Raw genomic sequence first — 23,978 nt, 5'->3', positions numbered from 1 at the left:
ATGACTTGCTACTTTCCCCAAAACCCAAAGATTAAAAAGTTATTTGGGAGCGCGCCGCTCCGTATTTTTCCTTTTCTTCGTCTGTGTCTATCAGCGTGTTGTTCCTGTCAGCTGGTGTGCTCTCACTACAACAGCCAATCAAATTAGATCTACGTTGTTTTCATCCCACAGCTCTCATCCAATCAAATTGCAGGACAACCAATGAAGAAGAATTGTCAAACAATGCGGCAGTGAGAAACAATTATGCCAAAGTTAATTTCGTTCGGGTATTAAAACTACGACTCGGTCAACAAAAAACGAATAGCCCTATGCAAATCACGCGGTTCGAATATTACAGACGGAGACGTAACAACTTCCAACTTCGTTCGACATTTGAAGTTGCACAAAGAAGGGTAAGTTTTGAATGTAAGCTAACGTTTATTGGCTAAGTAACGTGACTTTTATTTGCTGTGTAGTTAAATCAGTGAGGCTGTAAACTCACTGCTAACGTTATAACCATAGACATCTTATAAGTAGACGCAGCATGGAGCGCTACTGCCTACAGGCGCAGACGAGACGTGGGGCCGCCATCTTGGAGTGGTGATCCGCTCCACTAGTGCAATTCATTTGGCAGGAGCAATGAACTGTCAGCGCATTTAATTCATCTTACCTCACTGAATACCACTAATTTTCACACGCTTTTTTTGTCATACGTGTAGCTATGATAAAGGACACATGTTTTGGCGTGTTTTATTATTCATAGATTGCTTAACAGTAATATAATATTGTTATACAGACGTCCGAGATCAAAACTGGGAATATAATCCCAGAGAAGGGGGAAAAAACGGTCAGCTATTTTTAAATTGAAGAAACAATATGATTAGGTTATATAAACATGCGTATATCCTACATAAACAATGTATGAATACATTAGATATCTATATATCTTATAGACTGTATCTCTGTTGCTGCAGCAGCAGAGAGTTTATTCTGTCCTGACACTTTGTATTGATATTTTCTATTACACTCTTCCCTTAAATGATCATGTTTACAGTCATTGTTTTATATGTATTTTTTATGTATGTCGCTTTGGATAAAAGCGTCTGCCAAATACTTAAACATAAATAAACACCTGAAAGTCTTTATATCAGCTAAAACCACCAATCTGTTTCACTGGATTTAGAATAAAACCAAATGCTGTCTTACCCAACAATGTTAGTATTTGAATATTGTTACTTGAAGACTTATTCCTGGTTACAATTATACTGTTAAGAAAGTATTGTCTTATATTTTGCCTAAAATGAGAATGCATCATAATCAGGGGCGGCTGGTGAATTTTGTTTTAGGTGGGGCTGAAAGTTTGTAAACCAAACCCCTGTAGGGGGGTCATCCTCCCCCAGAAGATTTATTTGTGATTTTCACATACAAATATTGAAGATATTTGCTCCTTCTCAACTCTGTGGTAATATTATTTTCATAAAATACAACCAATAGTACGTTAATGTTAAATCTTACTTGTGAAAAGTAATCCCCCGATTCCTATTTTTAATAGTCCGCTCATTTGAGTAGGAAAACGCTGAACACCAGCCCGGCATCTTTGTTTTCTACCTGTCAACTGTCAGTTTAGGCTGTTCGCCGGCTCCTCATCACCACTTCAAGAGGGCAGCCAAATTGCCAATGATGTGTCTAGTTATAAGATGTTTATGGTTATAACGTCATTGCCAACACGGCAATATGTTGCATCCACTGCAGTTCGCTACCTTATTCATACTTTTTCTCAAGTGATTTTTTTAAGCAGGGTTGCATGAGGTACCGACACGTAACGTTGCGTTAGTCAATGTATCGCACACAGTAACATAACGTTAGACGGCGGTCAGCAGCACCGCATATTTTCGCCACCTACAAAAAGACAAACATAGTAAAATAAAGGTCAGTTAAAATGTATACTATATTAAAAATATATGTACATATTGCATAGGGCCCTGACATCTAAAAAGTACAACTCTGTTCATTATTTTGTTCACGTATTTGTTATGTTTTTCATGTGTACGCACACATAAACACACATACCGTATGAGATGAGATCATTGAGATAAGATAAGAACAGGATAGAAACTGCAGTGGAAGTAGTTACAATGCAATATGCCATGGAAATACAATGTTAACACTTTTGTACAAATAAGTACAGTTGCACTTGTTTTTTCAAATGGGTTTATTCTGTAAAGGAATGAGTTAAATGTTTAAAATAACTGGTTAATAGTGCTATTATGAAGTGCAATGTCAGCAAAAAAAATGTTCCTGCAATTTCAAATGCACTTGTTTTAATAAATAAATACAGCGTTTTAAAAGCATACACAATCTGTGTAAATATATTAGTCTGTGGTTAAAAGGACTTGAAAGGACTCGAAACTCAAAATGCAGGACTTGGGACTTGACTTGAGACTTTCCAGTCTTGACTTTGGACTTGACTCGGGACTTGCCTGTCTTGACTCGGGACTTGACTCGAGACTTGAGGGCAAAGACTTGAGACTTACTTGTGACTTGCAAAGCAATGACTTGGTCCCACCTCTGACCGTCAGTGTAAGCTGTGTGTCTATTGAACAAGTATGCCTTGCTGTCACTTACGTGTGCACTGAGCATGCTGAAGCTGCATTCAACATGTGGCCGAGCAGGTACGCTGTTGGAGCAGGCTGTAGAGGGCGCTAAAGGCAGTACCATCACGCTCTGGAACTCTGGAATCTCCCGGATAAATTGAGAGGGTTGGCAAGTATGACGCTATCAATTGCGGGTCGCACTATCATTAAATTTGTATATTAAGGTGCGGGCCGGGGAGTGTGTCTGAGACCCCTGGTTAAAACATAGCACAAAGCAAAAAAAGCTTTGTATTATTTCGTTTTAAAATTTCAAGAGTTTTGTGGCTCCCATTGTTTTCTTTAATTTGTGAAACTTGTCAAAATGGCTCTTTGAGTGGTAAAGGTTGCCGACCCCTGAACTAGACTAAAGATATGGTGTAAGACTATGTGATGTATTAAACTGAAGAGTGTTACCGGCAAGTGTTGAAGGTAACCTTTAGGAAAAATTTAACTTAAAAGATGTGTATGCACGTAAACAGTTAAGACCTTTAGTATATCAGTATGGGGAATTAAATTATGGAATGGACTAAACAAATAAATCAAATATTGTACTAATATGATTCCGTTTGAGAAACTGTTCAAGTTGAAAGTGTTAACAAAATACAAGAAAGAATCTTGAACCTTAATAATAAATCAGGTATATTGGTAATTTGTTGGTGAATTGTATTATCATTATTATATATGTTGTATATAGTTATGTCACAGATTTAATACAATCGTGTTATCTTGTTTCCATGTTCGAAATGAACATAAACATAAATTACACCTGCATCCATTTAGTTGTGGGCGGGAGTGTTTCTCTCTGCTTAGGGCCACTCCTAAACACTGATACAATCGGGCCTCTATTATGCTGACAACATTGGCACCTATTTCATAGTTCTGGTTTTAAAAATGATGTTTACAGGTAAAACTCCCCAAAGTAGACACAGCAGTTATTTTAGGCTTGTTTTCTAACGACTTTCATCCCATTTTGGAGCGCCCACTTTTATTCTCAACATTTGCATCAGCCTGTGAATGTCACCCACAGAAGACTACAGGCAATTTCATATTGCGTAGTAAGGGCCTGATTTACTAAAGGTTTGCGTGTACTAAAACACATGTAAACTTGATAGCACACAAAAAAATGATCCGCTAAACGTGTGCAAGATGGATTGTGTCTGTTTAGTGAGCAGCATAAGGCGTGCAATTCATTTTGCATCTCTGTCTTTATTCAAATGCAGAATATATGTTGATCATCAAAATGCCTACAATACTGTGAGGAGAAAATGCAAATATAGTTATTTAGCACGCGCAATGTGAATTATCAACACTCATCTCTGTTTTGCGAGCACTGTTTTGCGTTTTATTTAACACGTGTCAGAAAGACGTGCAAACTGACACAGTTCAGCACACGGCTGCAGGATCGGCACTCGCGCTGCACAGACAGACGAGAATCCTCCATCCTACGTGTGGGTCAACATTTTGGACTCACAGAAATAAAGAATATTAGACATATCGTCTATTCAGGAATTTCCTTTTAGAATTGTATAGCTGCTGGAAGACTTATGGGGCTGTTTGAAATTAATTCAATTGATGCGTTTTTGTGTCTGTTGTCCTGTTTTTATTAAATATTGTTCATTTTTATTATTTGGGAAAATATTACGTCTTCAACATGAAAATACGTCTTTCATTGTGCATTTTCTTCATTCCAGATGCACAAACGAGCTGGTGATGCAATCTACGCGAACACACACAAAGTTTTTTTTAAAGTATTAAAAGTATTAAAATTGAATAATAAGCTTAATAAAATTGCCCATGACAAGATAGGAAACAGGCTATATTGTGTCTGTATTTTATTATATTTATGTTTGCTCATATTGTTAACCATGTCAGTTTTCAAGTAATAATGGACAAGGCCGGCAAAAACTTGCAATTAAGTGATCAAAATACTAGTTTTAGGTCTTTATCCACACGGCCTATGTGGGCAAATGTGCTCCAGTTCTGTAGATGACGTCACACAAAGAGGGGGCAGCATATCAAGTCTGGCAATGGAAAGGGGGTGTACCAAGTACAGTTAGTTATCTACCCATTACTCAAAAAATAATTGATACCATGGGAAAGGACCGCCAGATTAATTTTTGAGCGCAAAAAAATACCTAAAAAGAACTTAATCTTTTCTGAACTAAATTAGTCCTATTTCTCAAATAGTTTGGCTCTAAATAAGCATCCCACAACCCATGGAAATGCCTTCATCCGATAGTGTTCTGTTTTTGAAAAGTCAGACTAACACATCTGGATTATGCGATTGAAAACCACATCTCTCGATGTGCGCCCCTGGAGTGGACCCTTCGTATTGCGCATGCGCCAGTCACTACGCGCAGGGTACAACCCGGAAGCAGATACCATTCAATGAATACATAAGCAACAATTGGAATAAGGAGGAGACTGTTTATTTGCTTCATAAAATAGAATAACAGATCGGTTTGAAGGGCTTTGATGGGAGAAAAAAAGAAAGGGGAGCTTTATTTATAAAGGTAGCTAAGGAAATGGCTTAATTCCGACTCCCAAATGAAATACAAATGAGATGAAAGACAATGAGGAAGGTATATTAAAGGCAAATAATAAAGCATACAAACCTTCACGCTGCATTTGTGCACTCCAAACTGATAAACATAACTATGTATTACACACAACTGGCAAGATAGTCCAGAATAACAGCAACCTTCATTTAGAACAGTATCAGTCGGGGCATGAACAGTCTTTTCCTTTGGATTTAAAACTCCTTCCATCAATCCACAGAGCCTTATGAATGAACTCCGACACATTCAAAAGTTTTGTTTCCATGATTCTCCAGCCAAAAATTCCTTCAAAAAAACTGTACTGCCTGTCTGTCTTTACCTCGGACTTGCATCCACCCCGAAACATTCTTGGTACTAGCGTCATGTTCATAGCGTAATATTAAATCATTTGTTGATACTGTCTGCTAGTTAACATCAGCATAGCCTTAAGAAACTTAATATTTGCAATCTGTGCCAATATTACAGCGGACATGATAATGGTACTACAAAGCTGTAGAGGCCTGGTGGGATGTCATAGGCCAACCACAAAAGCCATAAATTTATTCACGCAAAAAGGAAAAAAACGCCTCCCAGTGTGACACGACGTATGACCAATAGTCGAATTAGAGGGTATGCATGGACACTGGGACTTCATGTGTAGGTGTGAAAATACGAAAAAAATTACTATTTGAAAAATCTGACTACTTTAGGGCATGGAAACATAGTCACTGAGATTGGAATGCCCCCTGGTGGTAAAATGTAAATATTCATGACCGTAGTAAAATCATACAGTATACTTTATAAATTATGTGATCACACAACAACACCTAAAACACAGATAACAAATTTGTAAAATCACAAGCTTGTCACGATCAGTAGGACCCCCAACGCGGACGAAAAAATAAATAAAATTAATAACAAGAAGAGCACTCAAAAAAGAGTGAGGAAAAAATAACTAAGGATGCACACTTACGGTGTGAGAAACATAAATAGCACACAGAAGGTGTAGAGATGTAACATTTAACACTACACCGCCACGTTGAAACTGACCCACAGGGGACGAGAAGCGTAAGTGGAGCCACAGCAGAGGAGATGTTCACGACTGGAAGGGTGAATCACCAGTCATCTACTGGCATGGAGTGAAGAAACTTGAGAGCTTATGTAGTAATGAGCAAATGAGCATCAGGTGTGCACACAGGTGGCTATGCCCTGTGACCCAGGAACCAGGCACTGCAACAGAAAGAATATCGGCGGCAGCAGAGCTGCCATATCATGACAAAGCTTCTGCTATTTAAAAAAAAAAGACATTACAACTTCTGCCTCAACTTTGTGAAAAAGCTGCTGTAAAATCAATCTCAGATAAAAGCCCTCAAAATCCTGGAAAGACTGGTTAACGAGCCAACAGTGACTGAGATCCAATATACAGTATATGCCGTCTTAGTTTGAAGATCAACATGACTTCATCAGCTTTTGGAGGTTGACCTGTGATGATGACATTCATGGCACAGCTCCACCTGGCAGCAATAAAGAATAATTGAAACAGGAGTTCCAAAACAAGATTGCATTCTCCAATTCCAACCCCTTAGGGGGTCAAAGTAATTTCAGGATTTTTTTGCTGTATTTTGGCCAAACTTATTGTTGTGTTCCTCCATTGTACATGATTTTTTCAGAAGAGAGTTTTTATGTTGAATGATACAATTTCAATGTCCAATTCTTTCAAAGGTGTATGGTACACTGGCAGTTATTCCACAATAGTGCAAAGCCAAACAAGACATATGAGTCACTTTTCAAAGGGCATTAAAACATTTTTATTTTTTATGTGTTTTTATTTTTTCTGAAATCTCTCAATCAACTTCAGCCCTAAAAAAAATACCAAACATGCTTTGATCAAATTATGTTTCACTATACTAAGTTATCACTTAGTATACATTTGCATAATATGATTTATTTTACTAAATTAAAAATGTAACAGTATATGATGAAAAAAAACAGTTTGATAATTATGTTTAGGACTAAAGTTAATTGAGAAATTTGAGCAAAAATATATACAATATGAAACCAACATGTTACAGTAATGAACACCCTTCAAAAAGTCATGACTTTTAAGTCCTGTTTTGATCTGAAGATAATTAAAATCTAGTGTTCCCATAGGGTTAAAACTATTAGGAAAAATTATCGCAACCGACACATAAAAAGGAAGTATTGAAAACGCACAGTACGCTCAGAGTTTGCAGTACTAAGTGTATTCTTTCCTCAAGTCTGAAGCAACTCACAATATCCTTTTATTGCCTACCAGAGTGAATGTTTTGCTCTCAGCATTTACACGCAAAGTTTGCTGACTAAAGTCGATGGTTTAGCTTTTGTATTATGGCCCTTTTTTTATGTGAGGTCGAGGCTTGTGAAACTTGGCAGGGAAGTAAAACTCTATCAGCCTTTAGGGTAGAGTGCCCTTGACGTTTTATTAGGGTTCATCCAACAATGTTTTCAAAGCTGAATTGTGTTGTGTTGTTTTCAACATTTTAATACAATTTACGACCGGGGTCTCAATGTCACAACAGTGTAAAATATAAATTTTCTACCTGCAATTTAATTTTAAAATGACTTAAGGAATGCCACAGCTCAAGGTCAGTTGCTGCTAAAAGAAGCTAACAAATTTAGTCACATGAACGTGATTGTGAAGTGACAGTTAAAGCGGCCCAGCCTCACCCCGACTCTGCCTCCAGCAGCCCCCAGTTCATTTAAGTGTGAGAGCGTGAGTTGTAGGTTGCTGGAAATAACATGACTACTATTAGTAGGATGGTATAGAAGAGGATGTCATGATCCCACATTACAGTTTGGACTTTTTTAGTTATTTTCCTTTGTTCTGTAATTTCCTGTCCTGGTGCTCTTATTTTTGTTAATCTTCCAGTTGATTCCTTGTTTTGCTGCACCTTCACTTTTATTTTTTAGCCAGTGCACCTCTTTCCATTTTCGATCTAGTTTATTTATGTTTTCTTGTTGCTCCTTGCCAGCTCTAGGTTATTGCTTTTTATCAGTGTGCGTTAGTTCCTCTGCTGCCGCTACTTGCCTTGCACTTGCCTTTTGTTTCTGCAGTTGTTTGCTCTTTGAGTATAGAATTAAACTTTTTTACCTATATGCCACATTTCTGTCTTCGCATCCTGGGTCACCCCTTCAGCAGACATGCACCACCGTGACAGAATAATCCAGTCAACACCTGACCTCGCGGTGACCACCTTCAGCATTGTTGAGCCCGCGTTTTTGGATCAAGCACTTCCTGGAGGAATTGGAGGGCAGGTTTGTGCAGTACCAACCAAAGCCAGCTTGCCCTTATCTGCCTAAGAAGCCAGGTTGCACCCACTAGTATTGGCACCCCTGCTTACCAAGTCATCCAGTACAGGCCCCCCGGCTTTCCAAAGCCCAGCTTCCGCCAGTACCCGAATCGCGACTTTCCAAAGCCCAGCTCCCCCCTGTACCTATGCCTAAGTTGCACAAGGCTCTGCCTCCTCCACGCCAACTCAATGTTCAGTCGCCACCAGTTCCAGTGCCACGCCAGCTCAAGGTGCCAATGGCTGCCATTCCTGCTCCATGCCAACTCAAGGCTTCACTGTGAACCGTTGCGGCGCCAAGCCAGCACAAGGCTCCGATGCCTCTTATTCCTGTTCCACGCCAGCGCTTCAGGGAAATTGTACGGGACGGAGCAACAACCCTCCTCTAAGCCAACCTACACCCATTCCTGGCTAATGCTCCAGCTGACACCGTAAGTCAACAGCTCCTTCCTCCAGCAAAGTAGGAGGTCTGGAATTCACCTCTTGAGGGGGGACTTCTTCTACCGACTGTGCAACTGGAGATGGACAGCTCCAACTGACAAAGCCACCGTCCATCTCTCCCCTGGCGGACTGACCGCCGGCTCGTCCCCCTGCAATGTCATTGTCTCTTCTAATGGATTCTTTTGTGACGTTGCTTCTTCTCCTAGTGGATCCTCTTGTGATGTCAATGCCCCCTCTTTCAGTGAGTCCGTTCGAGACATTCGTCATTTGCCCCCCTTACCAAAGGCGCCCATCTGGCGCTTGCATTCCTTGTCGGTCAAGGGTGTAGTTGTTCCCGAGGCGCCCCAGCCGCTCGAGCTCACTTCCCATGCTCACCTTCCTCCTCGTCAGCCACAGATGAGGCAATTCCATGGAAGCCTTCTGTACCAACGGCAGCAGTACCTTGAGACTGGGCGTAACCTCCGCTACTTCACGTTTATCCCGCGCCTGTTACTATCTGCGACTACCTGAATCTTCCCCGTTGTCTGCGGCCACACATGGCCTGGACTGTTGGCCGGCCCTTTGTAGTGGGGGCGCAGTTTGACAGCCCTTCCCCAGTCATCCCTCTGCCTTCAGTTTAGTTTTGGACTCTTTTCTTCATGTCTGGGATTTTCTTGTAACGTCTGGAATCTGTTATGTAAGGGAGGCGTTCTGTCATGACTCCACATGACATGGACTTTGTTAGTTACTTTTCTGTGTTCTGTATCATTTCCCATCCTGGTACTCTTATTTTGGTTCTACTTGTTGACTCCTTCTTTTACTGCATCTTCACTTTTAGTTTCCTGCCAGCGCACCTGTTTTTCATTTCCAGTCAATTTAGGTTCACCTGCTGCTCCTTGCCAGCACCAGCTTATTGCTTTTTTTAGTGTGCGTTAGTTCCTCTGCTACTGTTCGTGGCTTCCACTAGCCTTTTGTTTCTGCAGTTGTTTGCTCTTTGAGTATAAAATGAAAACTCTTTTTACCTGTAGGCCACTTTTCTGTCTGTGCATCCTGGAGTCACGCCTTCAGCCGACATGCGCCATCTTGACACGGGACTATTCAACTAATTTGTTTTAACGGCCACATTTCCAGGAAACAAAGTTTGGGGGCCTGGATTCCTCGCTTCATTGCTTTCCTATTTTGAGCACTGGCATTCTCTGTAGTGGACATTTGTTTTTGGTCTATTTATTTTGTCGAAAATAGCCCTGTTGTGCACAATACAAGTGTAAATATTATGGCTGTCAAAAATAACGAGTTAACCTATGCGATTAATAACAAAACTGATTGTATCAATCATGTATATACTCAGATTAATCACACAGTTTATTTTGCCCGTACATCCTTCTCTACCTTAATCGTGAATGGTTACTATAATCGTTGTTAAATGGTCAGTGGTCACGTCAATGCATTAGTCAGTGCAAAGATTAGGGAGATTTCATTTAAAAAATTACAACCTGATAGGATTTTAGATTAAAAAAAGTTTTGAGCAAATAAATTACACTTAAAACATGTTCCTGCATGACATTCTGAGAATAAAATTGCACTTATGTCCAAAAATTGGGTTCTTTTTTAAGTTATTTCGGTAACACTTTAGTATTGGGAACATAGTCACCATTAATTAGTTGCTTATTAACATGAAAATTAGTAACATATTGGCTCTTAATTATAGTCATTATTAAGTACTTATTAAGGGCTAGGGGTTATGTTTAGGGGTTAGGGTTAGGGTTGGGGTTAGCTAACCCTAGCCCTAACCCTAACTACAAATGTTGGTAACACTTTAGTATGGGGAACATATTCACCATTAATTAGTTGCTTATTAAGATACATTTTCTCCATACTAAAGTGTTACCGTTATTTCAAATCATGCAAGCCGGTAAAAACCTGTGATTAATCATGATTAATCCAAAATTGAAAACTGTGGTTAAAAAAAAAAAATGTTGACAGCAATTGTTAATATACACGAAATATACAAGTATGCCAGTAAGTAAGCCTGCCATTGTGTTTACACTGGTCTGAATTCCTCCTTATAACGGGCCGCCAGTAGAAAAGCCCTAGAAGTATCCATTGATCCTAAGGACAACGTCAGTAGCTTGAAGGATATATTACATTTAAATTGTTCAACATATATTTGCTTGTTTGTGGGGTGGAAGATCAATACAGTACCTTCTCCTTGTCCTCCAGACACTTTTGCGAGTAAAGTGGCGGCCATCCAGGACCAATATGCTGACGCATCGATCGGCAACGTGACGGGCAGCAACGCAGTCAACGTGTTCCTGGGCATAGGGGTGGCGTGGACCATCGCCGCCGTTTACTGGAAAAGCAAAGGCAAGATTTTCCAGGTAAACCCGGGCTCTCTAGCCTTTTCCGTCACCCTCTTCACCATCATGGCGCTGGTGTGCGTGGTAGTGCTGCTCTACCGCCGCCGACCTGCCATTTCGGGCGCGGAGCTCGGTGGCCCACGGACAGCCAAACTCCTCACCTTCTTCCTCTTCCTCTCCATGTGGTTTATTTACATCCTCCTGTCCTCCCTGGAGGCCTACTGTCACGTGCCTGGCTTCTAAAGGTCCACAAGCAGACCCTCTCTTTTTACGTGTTTTTGTTTCTATACTTTCACAAATTACATTTGCTGCCAACTTTCTTTTTTCATCATTTCCGCTCAGATATCCAAAACATATTGCTCCCCTCTGTGTAAAGACCTTTTATTTGTTTAGTTTTGTATGATATGACTTTATAAACAATGGAGGGCACGGAATGGCATACTGTAACTCATACAACAGGAAAGATAGAAAAAGGGGTGTGACTATAAAACAAACATTGATATTTATTACTCAAGCTTTACATTAAATATTCATGGTATATCATGTGACAGATGAACATTGTGTGTGCGGGTTTTGTGAACGAGCATAGTTTTCTTTTTTGCACGCCGATAAAGAGTTTCTTGGAAATCTGTTTTATAGTACATTATGTAATGTTTGGACAATGGTGTGTTGGTGTGCTCCTGTAATGTGAATATCAGCAGTGATCTGGCAACACTCGGTCATCAGTGCCATGTTTGATATAGCCATATAGTGCAAATACATTTTATAAAAGGGCAGAGTGCCTGCTTTAAATTGTGTTTACAATTTAAGGGTGTTTACATTCGCGTGTGTGGGGGTTGAATCAAACTTTCCATAAATATTCCAGATGTTTGGTGACACTTTATATTTATTATCTGTCACACTGGCACTGTGAACATTAGCAAATATCATGTCTTTTGGAAAAAGCACAGGTCCATTTTTGCAACGAGTATAAGCACAATAAAGGATTGTTTGAGGGACATGAGACGTGCCGGAACAGAAGACTAACTGTACGACCTGGGTGTTGTATAAAAAAAATGTTTTTTAATTTAATTTGTAAAGCCATATTTACAAGAATACTGTCAACAGAAGTGTTAGATTTCAACATATTGATATGCATGTTTAATGTATAAAAATGGAAATAAATGTTGGTGATTTATGAAAATGTGAGATGTCTTATTGTCATCATTTCTACTGCAAAAGGAAGAGATAATTGTGTAATTCTTAATAACATTGATGTCAAAATTAATGTGTTAATGTGGGTTAATCCATCATTAGTAAGTAAGTAGGTAAGTACATTTTATTTATAAAGCGTTTTTCACAAATGAAATCACAAAGCGCTGTACAAAACATAGATAAAGTAAAACAACAATTCCATTTAAAACAACAGAGGCAACATCATAAAAAGGATACAAAGTGGATTAAAAATGATAGTTAAAAGGTGCATTAACTAAAAGCTTTACTAAAAAGAGAAGTTTTCAAATGTTTCGTAAAAGTTTCAACACAGTCAAGATCATGGAGGGACTGGTGCAAATGGTTCCAGAGTCTGGGAGCTATAGCCTGGAATGCCAGGTCTCCATGGGTTTTAAAACAAGTTTTTTGGGATCTTTAGAAGACCCTGGCCTGAAGACCGGAGGCTGCGCCCTGAAGAGTAGGGGCATAGCAAGTCAGTGATGTACTGAGGGGCTCCACCATGCAATGCACAGAATGCCAGGACTAAAATCTTAAACTCAATGCGGAATTTAACTGGAAGCCAGTGAAGACTGGATAGAACGGGGGTGATATGGGCTGTTCTGAGTGCACCGGTCAAAAGTCTGGCAGCCGCATTTTGTACAGTCTGAAGTCTCTTTAGCGTTGACTTGTTGAAAAGAGTGAAGAGAGAATTGCAATAGTCAACGCGAGACGAAATGAACACGTGAATGATCATTTCCAGATCCAATTTTGACAACAAATTTCTCACTTTAGAAATTTTTCTAAAATGAAATTATTAGTAATCTGGTTAAAAATGTAATCTTATCATCTACAAAACGCCTGAAACGTCCCTGGCAAATTTCTATTTTAAGCTCATGCAAAATAAACATATTTAATATTGATTAAAAATACTTTATCGCCACGGAACTTTCTGTCAGCAGTCTGCACTTAAAGGGGAAATGCACTTTTTGTGAATTTTGCCCATCGTTCACAATCCCTAAGTGAAGCAAGAATACAATGTTTTTTCTTTTTTTATTATATTTTAAATCGTAAATAAAAGCTAGCAACGCAGGTAATGGGGACAAGATGTATGTCGCCTTTGAATCAACCAAAATCTCCATCAACAATTTGTATACATGCTGTAAGCATATATGTAATGTAGTAACAGGCACCCTCATAATAAAATGTAACATTTACAGTATTTTGGTCATTTTAAGCATTACCGGAACATTTTGGCAGCGCAATGATTTCACAGACGCATCACAACATTCGCTATTTCCTTCGACAACAATAACAACTACTAACAATGCAGACTTTATGAGAGCCAATAAATATTACTTTGGGACAAATGAGGATCCATAAACTTGTATTTTTTATCCTTAATATAAGGATGATGAGCTACAAGTTTTAGAAGCTTTGGGCTAAATACATTCAGCTCTAGTGAAACACTAAGTGTTAGATCTACTAAAGGTTTGCGCGTACTAAAACACGTGCAAACTTGATAGCACATGCAAAGCTGATCTACTAAACTTGTGTGTAGTAGATTGCGTATGTTAGGTGAGCAAATTAAGGAGCACAATCCGTTTAGCATCTCTGTCTGCATGAATATGCAGAATATTTGTTGATCATCAGAATGGCCACAATACTGGGAGGAGAAGATGTACTGTACATATATTATACAGTAGAGGTGGGAATTTTTGGCCACCTTATGATTCGATTACGATTACGATTCAGGAGCTACGATTCAATTAAAAATTGATTATTGATGCATCTTTAATCTATGTATATTGATGCAGTTTTACATTTATTTTTATTTCAATAAATAAGCGTTTATCACTTGCAACTTTTAAAAAAATGTTTTATTCGGAATAAGAAACAGTTAAATTAATTTCCACATTTATTAAGTTAATGAAAATGTGTGCAAAACTGGACCATAAGTGCCTTAGAAAAAGGAACTGGTCGGATCTCAATGAGGTGGCTCACTGCTGTCAGCCAAATTTTGGAAATGCCAGCATACTTTGAGTTACAATAAATAAATTGATTATCGATTATTGACGTATTACTAATCGATTCAATAATCGTCCATGTCCGAATTGCATACGCAATGTGATTGATGAATGTTCAAAAAATCTAATGAAAAGGCTCTAGAAATAATAATGTTATGGTACCACACATTGCAGTCCGTCATCCATCCATCCATTTTCTACCGCTTATTCCCTTCGGGGTCGCGGGGGGTGCTGGTGCCTATCTCAGCTACAATCGGGCAGAAGGCAGGGTACATCCTGGACAAGTCGCCACCTCATCGCAGGGCTGCAGTCCGTCACAGTTGTACAAAAAACAGTTGGTAACTAATCGCAACCAGATTATTTGATTTATCTAACCTTATGTGCAACCTTCTGAAAAAGCTACCACAAAATCAGAAGAAATGTCCACCAATTCAGGAGGGACTCTTTTATGCAACAATTTGCACAATGAGTTATTTAAAAACAGCCCTTGATTAGCTGACAACTATCATGATGTATGTATGTGTATGTGTGTGTGTGTGTGTGTGTGTGTGTGTGTGTGTGTGTGTGTGTGTGTGTGTGTGTGTGTGTGTGTGTGTGTGTGTGTGTGTGTGTGTGTGTGTGTGTGTGTGTGTGTGTGTGTGTGTGTGTGTGTGTGTGTGTGTGTGTGTGTGTGTGTGTGTGTGTGTTATGTGCGGCGTGGATTACCAACTTGGAGCAGGAAGATGGTGGGATGTAACCCTCTCGGCAGCCACGAAACAACAAACAAACATTCTCTTTAATTGTTATTACCCAGGTGTCCAAGCTGTCATTTCATGTCGTCTGTCTGTCCCAAAGACATACGGCCAGCAGTTGCAAGTTGAACCTTTGGATAGAAGATGAAGAAAGAGAGAGTTAAAAAAACAAACAAGGTAATGGACTCCAGGGCCATAACAAAACTGTTCAAGCAGTTGAAGCAAGAGAAGCAGCTCAGGTTTGTTTGTACACACTTTGAATAGTCCTCTCCATGTAGTCTTGTTATGATATATATGAAGCCAAAAGGTATAATAATTTAGTAAATAGCACAGTTTGTACAGCAGATGGCCCCCTTATAAGACGGAACGATTATGTAAGAATGACTTTACAAGGGTCATATTATGATTTTTTTTTTCTACATTTAAAACACTTCTTTGTAGTCTACATAACTACGTGACCATAATCTTACAAACATGCAGAAAATATTATTACAGTCATTCATTAGACAGGAACAAAAACAACATGAGCGCAACATGGGGCATACTAAATAGCATCATTAAAAATGGTGCTAAGAAGGATTACCCTCAATACTTCTGAGGCGAAAACATAAAGAGTGACACTATGAACAAAGAAGTTGAAAGCTTCAATAAGTACTTTGTGAACATTGGCCCAAATCTGGAGGAAAGGATTCCAGATCCTGGGTCAGTTGAGGATTTGAATTACATCATAGATAGAAATCCCAACTTAATGTTCCTCAATAATGTGGCAAAAGAGGAAATAATTGTAAATTAATGAAAATTCAAGACCCCAACTGACTGTCACAGAATGATATGAAAGTGAAAAAAAAGTTATTAAAGAAACGTCAGAACCTTAAACATATATCAACAATCTATCATTTCAAACAGGCACATTCCCAAACAAAATGCAAATTAAAAAAATGTGTACATTTATAAGACTGGAGACAAACACCAGAACAACAAAATACTTGAAAAAGTATTCAATAACAGATTGGATAAATTCATAAATAAAAGTGGACCACTTGCAGAGAACCAATACGGACCCAAAGCCAACATTTAATCATCAATGGCATTAATCAAAACAAAAGAGGAAATTACCAATGCAATAGATGGTAAACAGTGTGCAGCTGCAGTATTTATGGATCTAACTAAAGCATTTGTCACAATTATTCATAATATCTTAATTAACAAATTAAAACGGTCAAATAAGAATCAGAGGGTTGGGTCCTGAACTGGGTAAGAAGCTACTTAATCAACAGGAGGCTATACCTAAAGATAGGTGAAAATATGTCAACACACTATAGATATTATGCGGCGTACCCCAGGGATCAATACCGGGACCACAATTGTTCAATCTTCATACAAGTGACATGACTTGAAGTTAGTCCTATTTGCAGATGTTTTGTTCAGGAGAGAACACACAAAAGCTAATACAAATAATAACAGAATAAATTAACAAATTAAAAAGATGGTTTGACAAAAACAGACTATCTTTGACATTTCAATAAATCAAAAATAATGCTATTCGGTAACATTAGAAGAGAAAGTCAAACACAAATACAAATTGAGTAAACATTGAAAGGGTGAAATAAATCTAGTTTTTGGGAGTGATAATAGATGATACTGGCATGTCTGTGTGATCATGTTTTGTTTTAGTCATGTTCGGGTTTTTTTTTTTTTGACTTTTTGTGCACTTTTGTTTGTCACCATAGCAACCATTAGTTTCACCTGGTTCACATCGTCATGTCACGCACCTGTTTCACGTTTTGAGTCACGCACCTGTTTTCACTAATCATGTCACTATTATTTAAACCGATTGTTGCCAGGAAGTCTCCATGGCGACACCACACTCCTGCCACTCTGTTTCATGCTCAGTTCACGCTGCTTGTTTCATAGCTTCCATGCCAAGTAAGTTTTTGTTTATTAATGCCACAGTTAGTGTTTTTGTTTCATTGTTCATAGTTTCTGCCTTTGTGCAAGTTTTGTGTTTATAGCCAAGTTTTGTACTTCCGCCCTTGTGCGCGCCTTTTGTTTATTCCTTTTTATTGTCATTATATTAAATCATGTACCCACCTCCAAGCCACGTCCGGTCCAAATCATTTGCACCTCGGGAGAACAAACCACGCCAAAGTTCAAGTCTTGACAGATACAATGAAATGGAATTCTAATATAAAATGTATACAACATAAGGTGGCAAGAAATATTTCTATAACCAATAAAACAAAAATGTTCTAGACCAAAAATCACCCCTGCTCGCTAGTGTTACCATATCTGAGTTATTGTGTAGAAATATGGGGAAATAATTACAAAAGTACACTTTATTCACTAACTGTGTTACAAAAAATATATATTCGAATAATACACAAAGTTAGCTATAGAAAACATACAAACCCTTTCCTTATTTATTGAATCAAAATATTAAAATTCAATGATTTGGTGCATTTGCAAACAGCTAAAATAATGTACAAAGCAAACTATAACCTGCTACCCAATAAGGTACAACAATTATTTTTCAACAAAAGAGGAGAAATATAACTTTAGAGAAAATTTTAATGTAAAACATTTGTACGCACGTACAACAGTTAAGACCGTTAGCATATTAGTATGTGGAATTATAAATTATGGAATGGATAAAGCAAACAAGTCAAACAATGTACTAACATGATCCAGGTTTAGAAATTGTTCAAACTGTTTACAAAGTACAAGAAAGAAGAATTATTATACTAATGAAAATAAGCTATTATTAATCTCATTAAATTAATCACAACTGACTTAACTATTAAGAGAACTGTTTTATTTACTTGATGTAAAAATTGTGTTATAAAATAAAAACAGGAAGTAAAAAGATGTGTAATTGCTATGAAGTGGAACGTGCTTCTTCCGACTCCTTTTCAGGCATGTTGTAAAGAGAAATTAAACATAAGTGAATATGTGATGTATCACCTGGAAACTGCATACATGATGAATAAACTTCAACCAACCAACCAACCTATATAAAACATGTAATGGTGGTGCTTTCGTCAAAAGTTTGCTTAGTTTTTGTTTTTACGGACCATTTTAAAGCTGTCTCTAGACAATGTCTCTAGACTGTCTCTACACAATGAGCCGTTTTGTGGGGGGTCTTAGTTACAACTCTCCTCCAAGCCAAGCCCCTTTCGACTGTGTCTCCACCATGTCAGCCATGTTTTAGTTTTAAGCGCCTTCATATTGAGTCAGTCTACTGACAGATATAAATTGGAACTATATGCGACTTTTTATTGTAAATGGCGACAGCGAAAGATGCATGTGCATGCACGGACACGTCTGCCCCTCAACAAGAGGATCGAGAAAAATAAGGAACTTATTGACTACAACTTTGGACTACAACTGAATACAAATGGCGGACTCGAGCAAAGCTCTATCATATGTGGAGATGTCAGCTGACGTAACTAAGGCAAAATAAGTCACTAAAGTACCAATTTTGAAAAAAGGCCAAATTATTTTATTAATATCCCCATCATGCCCCATGGATTTCACTTTTAAAGATTACAGTTGGTACAAAATGCGGCTGCAAGGCTTTTGACAAAAACAAGAAAGTTTGATCATATTACGCCTATACTGGCTCACTTGCACTGGCTTCCTGTGCACTTAAGATGCGACTTTAAGGTTTTACTACTTACGTATAAAATATTACACGGTTTAGCTCCAGCCTATCTCGCCGATTGTATTGTACCATATGTCCCGACAAGAAATCTGCGTTCAAAGAACTCCGGCTTATTAGTGATTCCCAGAGCCAAAAAAAAGTCTGCGGGCTATAGAGCGTTTTCTATTCGGGCTCCAGTACTCTGGAATGCCCTCCCGGTAACAGTTAGAGATGCTACCTCAGTAGAAGCATTTAAGTCCCATCTTAAAACTCATTTGTATAATCTAGCCTTTAAATAGACCCCCCCTTTTTTTTAGACCAGTTGATCTGCCGTTTCTTTTCTTCTCTCCTCTTCTCCCCTGTCCCTTGCGAGGGGGAGTCGCATAGGTCCGGTGGCCATGGATGAAGTGCTGGCTGTCCAGAGCCGGGACCCCGGGTGGACCACTAGCCTGTGCATCGGTTGGGGACATCTCTGCGCTGCTGACCCGTCTCCGCTCGGGATGGTTTCCTGTTGGCCCCGCTGTGGACTGGACTCCCGCTGATGTGTTGGATCCACTGTGGACTGGACTTTCACAATGTTATGTCAGACCCACTCGACATCCGTTGCTTTCGGTCTCCCCTAGAGGGGGGGGGTTACCCACATATGCGGTCCTCTCCAAGGTTTCTCATAGTCATTCACCGACGTCCCACTGGGGTGAGTTTTTCCTTGCCCGTATGTGGGCTCTGTACCGAGGATGTCGTTGTGGCTTGTACAGCCCTTTGAGACACTTGTGATTTAGGGCTATATAAATAAACATTGATTGATTGATTGACTTTTTCGGGACTCCCAAATACACAAATACAGGTCCAATATGTAAGAAAAGTTGGTTTTGCATAATAGGAGCTCTTTAAAAATGCTCTAAGCAAGAAACCATGAAAGAAGAAAGGAATGTAGTCATTGAGCTCAATTTATTGTATTTATGTATAAATCCTGGGAGTGATTTAATAGCAGTTAAAATGAGTGCAGACCAGTAGGCGCCACAATATTGATGATCTTACACGATGACATCATGTCCTAAACAGCATGAGATCATTGTCAAACAGCAGCATACAGTATGTCATTACTACAGTTGGTAGGAGCAAATTATTGTGCATTTTCTTTTCATTTTCTACAGAACCAATTGAGATAATTATACAGTGGAACCTCGATTTATGAATGCCTCGATTTCAATCAATCAATCAATCAATGTTTATTTATATAGCTCTAATCACAAGTGTCTCAAAGGGCTGCACAAGCCACGACGACATCCGCAACCTTTTTGGTTAAAGGCCTACTGAAATGATTTTTTTTTATTTAAACGGGAATAGCAGATCCATTCTATGTGTCATACTTGATCATTTCGCGATATTGCCATATTTTTGCTGAAAGGATTTAGTAGAGAAAATCGACGATAAAGTTCGCAACTTTTGGTCGCTGATAAAAAAAAAAGCCTTGCCTGTACCGGAAGTAGCGTGACGTCACAGGAGCTAGTATTCCTCACAATTCCCCGTTGTTTACAATGGAGCGAGAGAGATTCGGACCGAGAAAGTGATGATTACCCCATTAATTTGAGCGAGGATGAAAGATTCGTAGATGAGGAACGTTACAGTGAATGACTTGAGAGGCAGCGATGGACGTATCTTTTTTTCGCTCTGACCGTAACTTAGGTACAAGCTGGCTCATTGGATTCCACACTCTCCTTTTTCTATTGTAGATCACAGATTTGTATTTTAAACCACCTCAGATACTATATCCTCTTGAAAATGAGAGTCGAGAACGCGAAATGGACATTCAGTGCCTTTTATCTCCACGACAATACATCGGCGAAATGCTTTAGCTACGAGCTAACGTGATAGCATCTTGCTTTAACTGCATATAGAAACAAAAGAAATAAACCCCTGACTGGAAGTATAGATAGAAAATCAACAATACTATTAAACCGTGGACATGTAAATACACGGTTAATGCTTTCCAGGCTGGCGAAGGTTAACAATGCTGTGCTAACGACGCCATTGAAGCTAACTTAGCAACCGCACTGCACAGAGCTATGCTAAAAACATTAGCTCTCCACCTACGCCAGCCAGCCCTCATTTGCTCATCAACACCCGTGCTCACCTGCGTTCCAGCGATCGGCAGAAGGACGAAGGACTTCACCCGATGCGTTTGGCGGCCCGGAGACGTAGGAAGTCAAGGTGAAGTCGGCGGCTAGCGCGGCTAGCGCTCCAACAAAGTCCTCCTGGTTGTGTTGCTGTAGTCCGCTGCTAATACACTGATCCCACCTACAACTGTCTTCTTTGCAGCCTTCATTGTTCATTAAAAAAATTGCAAAAGATGTCCAGAATACTGTGGAATTATGAAATGAAAACAGAGCTTTTTGTATAGGATTCTACGGGGTACCATAACTTCCGTTACTCAGACTTCGTCACGCGCATACGTCATCATACCGCGATGTTTCAGCCGGATATTTCCCGGGAATTTTAAAATGTCACTTTATAAGTTAACCCGGCTGTATTGGCATGTGTTGCAATGTTAAGATTTCATCATTGATATATAAACTATCAGACTGCGTGGTCGGTAGTAGTGGGTTTCAGTAGGCCTTTAACAAACGTTTACGTCACGCCAAATATTCCTATGCGTCCAAACTATGTTTCGGCGTACGAGCGCTTCAGTCATTCATTCATTTCGCATGCCGCTTGAAGCCACCCGGGGATGCCATTTTGATGACATCACTTCCTGTACACACAGGCATGGCCATTTCGAAAGAGCTTCGATGGCGAACAGCACTTTTTGTGATCAGAAACATTTAAATGTGTCCAAACTCTCACAGTCTCGCTGTATAGCCTTGGGTTGCTAGCGTTTTAGCTCGTTAGCATCCGACTTGCGGCCACTTTAGCGCAAACATTTTATCATCTTAGGAGGTTTTGTGCCGCAGCAAGTCTTTAATTGTGATGAGACCGAAAAAGGTGCCACAACGGACCTTTATTACAGCAAAGAAGATGGCACTACCGGAAGATGGCACTACCGGGACACAAGCCAATGAAGGATCACCTCACACTGCTAGTTTGTGCTAACAATAGCAATGACTTTGTGAAGCCATGTTTATTGCTCCGAAAGTGTTTAACAATGCCACAAATATTCTCACACACAAGATAATATGCTCTTCCTGTTTTTTGCTTTTTGGTTTTGGAGCGCATCAACAAGATTTTTGTGTGTGAGTGTGTGCGTGTTGACATTTATGCTTGCTGTAATGTTGTTGTGTTATTTAGATAAAAAAAGACATTGTTGAGCCATTAACCCCTTGTTATATATATATATATATATATATATATATATATATATATATATATATATATATATATATATATATATATATATATATATATACATATATATATATATATATATATATATATATATATTAGTACAGGTATACATATATATATATATATATATATATATATATATATATATATATATATATATATATATATATATATATATATATATATATATATATATATATATATATATATATATATGTATATATTAGTACAGGTATACTATATATATATATATATATATATATATATATATATATATATATATATATATATATATATATATATATATATATATATATATATATATATATATATATATATATATATATATATATATATATATATATACACATATATATAGGGTTGTACGGTATATATAGGGTTGTACGGTATATATATATATATATATATATATATATATATATATATATATATATATATATATATATATATATATATATATATATATATATATATATATGTATATATATATATATGTATATATATATATATATACCATATATATATATATACAGAGTGGAGGAGCATGTTGAGTGTGTCAGCGCGCACACACTCACAGAGCACACAAAGAGAAACAGTGTGGAGAAGAAAAAATTTAAATTAAGGCAATTCTACCGGTCAATAAAGGGTGTATATAAAGGTATTTGGGCTTCAAAAGTATCAATAAAGATGTTGCTCTAAACATGACGGCTTTAAAACATGCCTTGCCAAAGGTAGCATGAATAAAGTATTACCATCTATGCTTTAAACTTAGCTAAACATTTTAATAACAATCATCCAGACCTGCAAAAAGAGTTTCTGCTCCCCTGTTGTGCCCATACAACTATGTAGACTCACACACAGCTGGCTGGCTTGATGCCAAATATTAGCAGAGTTAAAACCGCCTACGTAGCGCAAACTAATTCAAATTTTGTGGCAATTTCAACCTGGACCACAGCATCAGTTGTTTAGTAGAGTGTTTTCCATCATTTTTAGCAGACAGCATTGCAATATGATTAACCCACCCACTTCCTCTCACGCGAGATAGATATATATATATATATATATATATATATATATATATATATATATATATATATATATATATATATATATATATATATATATATATATATATATATAGACGGGGGCACATCTGCGGCCTTTTCAAGCTTTCTCATCAGTGGGTTGAGTTTTTTCTTGCCCCGATGTGGGATAAGAGCCGAGGATGTCCTTGTGGTTTATGCAGCCCTTTGATGTATTTGTTATTAAGGGCCATATAAATAAACTTTAATTGATTGATATTCATGTGTACATTAATTGTTATGGGGAACTCTGCTTCAATATATGAACTTTTCAAATTGGTATTAAAGAACCAATTACGTTCGTAAATTGAGGTTCCACTGTACGTGTCTGTATAATTTAGATATATCAAGATATCAAATGAAATCTAATAGATTAGTAGCAGTCCGTCAGTGTCAATCAAATTGTGCCTTAACAAAGTTGACTTTCAAAACAATTGGTTAAATTAGCATCAGGGTTACGTTTAAAAAGTGATTCACTAGATATGACTTCTTTTTCTAGAACTCAACTGTCCATTTCAGCTATGAAGCATTAATCAATTAGGCTCCGACCGCCATCATTTCCCTGGAGCACCATTGCAAGTTAACGCATCAATACATACATTATTAATTATCAACACTTAACTGGATAAATAATGCCGTATATACGCTCCAATAGTCCTGAATAATTATCATAACAGTCAGCAGCATTATCTTTT

The 23,978-nt window shown here is 38.2% G+C and overlaps 1 protein-coding gene across 1 annotated transcript in view; it reads left to right on the top strand.

The window, feature by feature from the left end:
* Positions 1-12,437, top strand: part of slc8a4a (solute carrier family 8 member 4a) — a 114,443-nt gene extending 102,006 nt beyond the window's left edge. The window contains exon 9 of the mRNA XM_062048148.1: positions 11,116-12,437. Within this exon, the coding sequence (XP_061904132.1) occupies positions 11,116-11,495 (380 nt within the window). The 3' untranslated portion in view covers positions 11,496-12,437. The remainder of the gene's footprint in view (positions 1-11,115) is intronic.
* Positions 12,438-23,978: the final 11,541 nt, after the last annotated feature.

This window comes from Entelurus aequoreus, linkage group LG05 (assembly GCF_033978785.1).
Source record: "Entelurus aequoreus isolate RoL-2023_Sb linkage group LG05, RoL_Eaeq_v1.1, whole genome shotgun sequence".
NCBI lineage: Eukaryota > Metazoa > Chordata > Actinopteri > Syngnathiformes > Syngnathidae > Entelurus > Entelurus aequoreus.
This window is presented reverse-complemented; position numbering and strand designations above follow the sequence as displayed.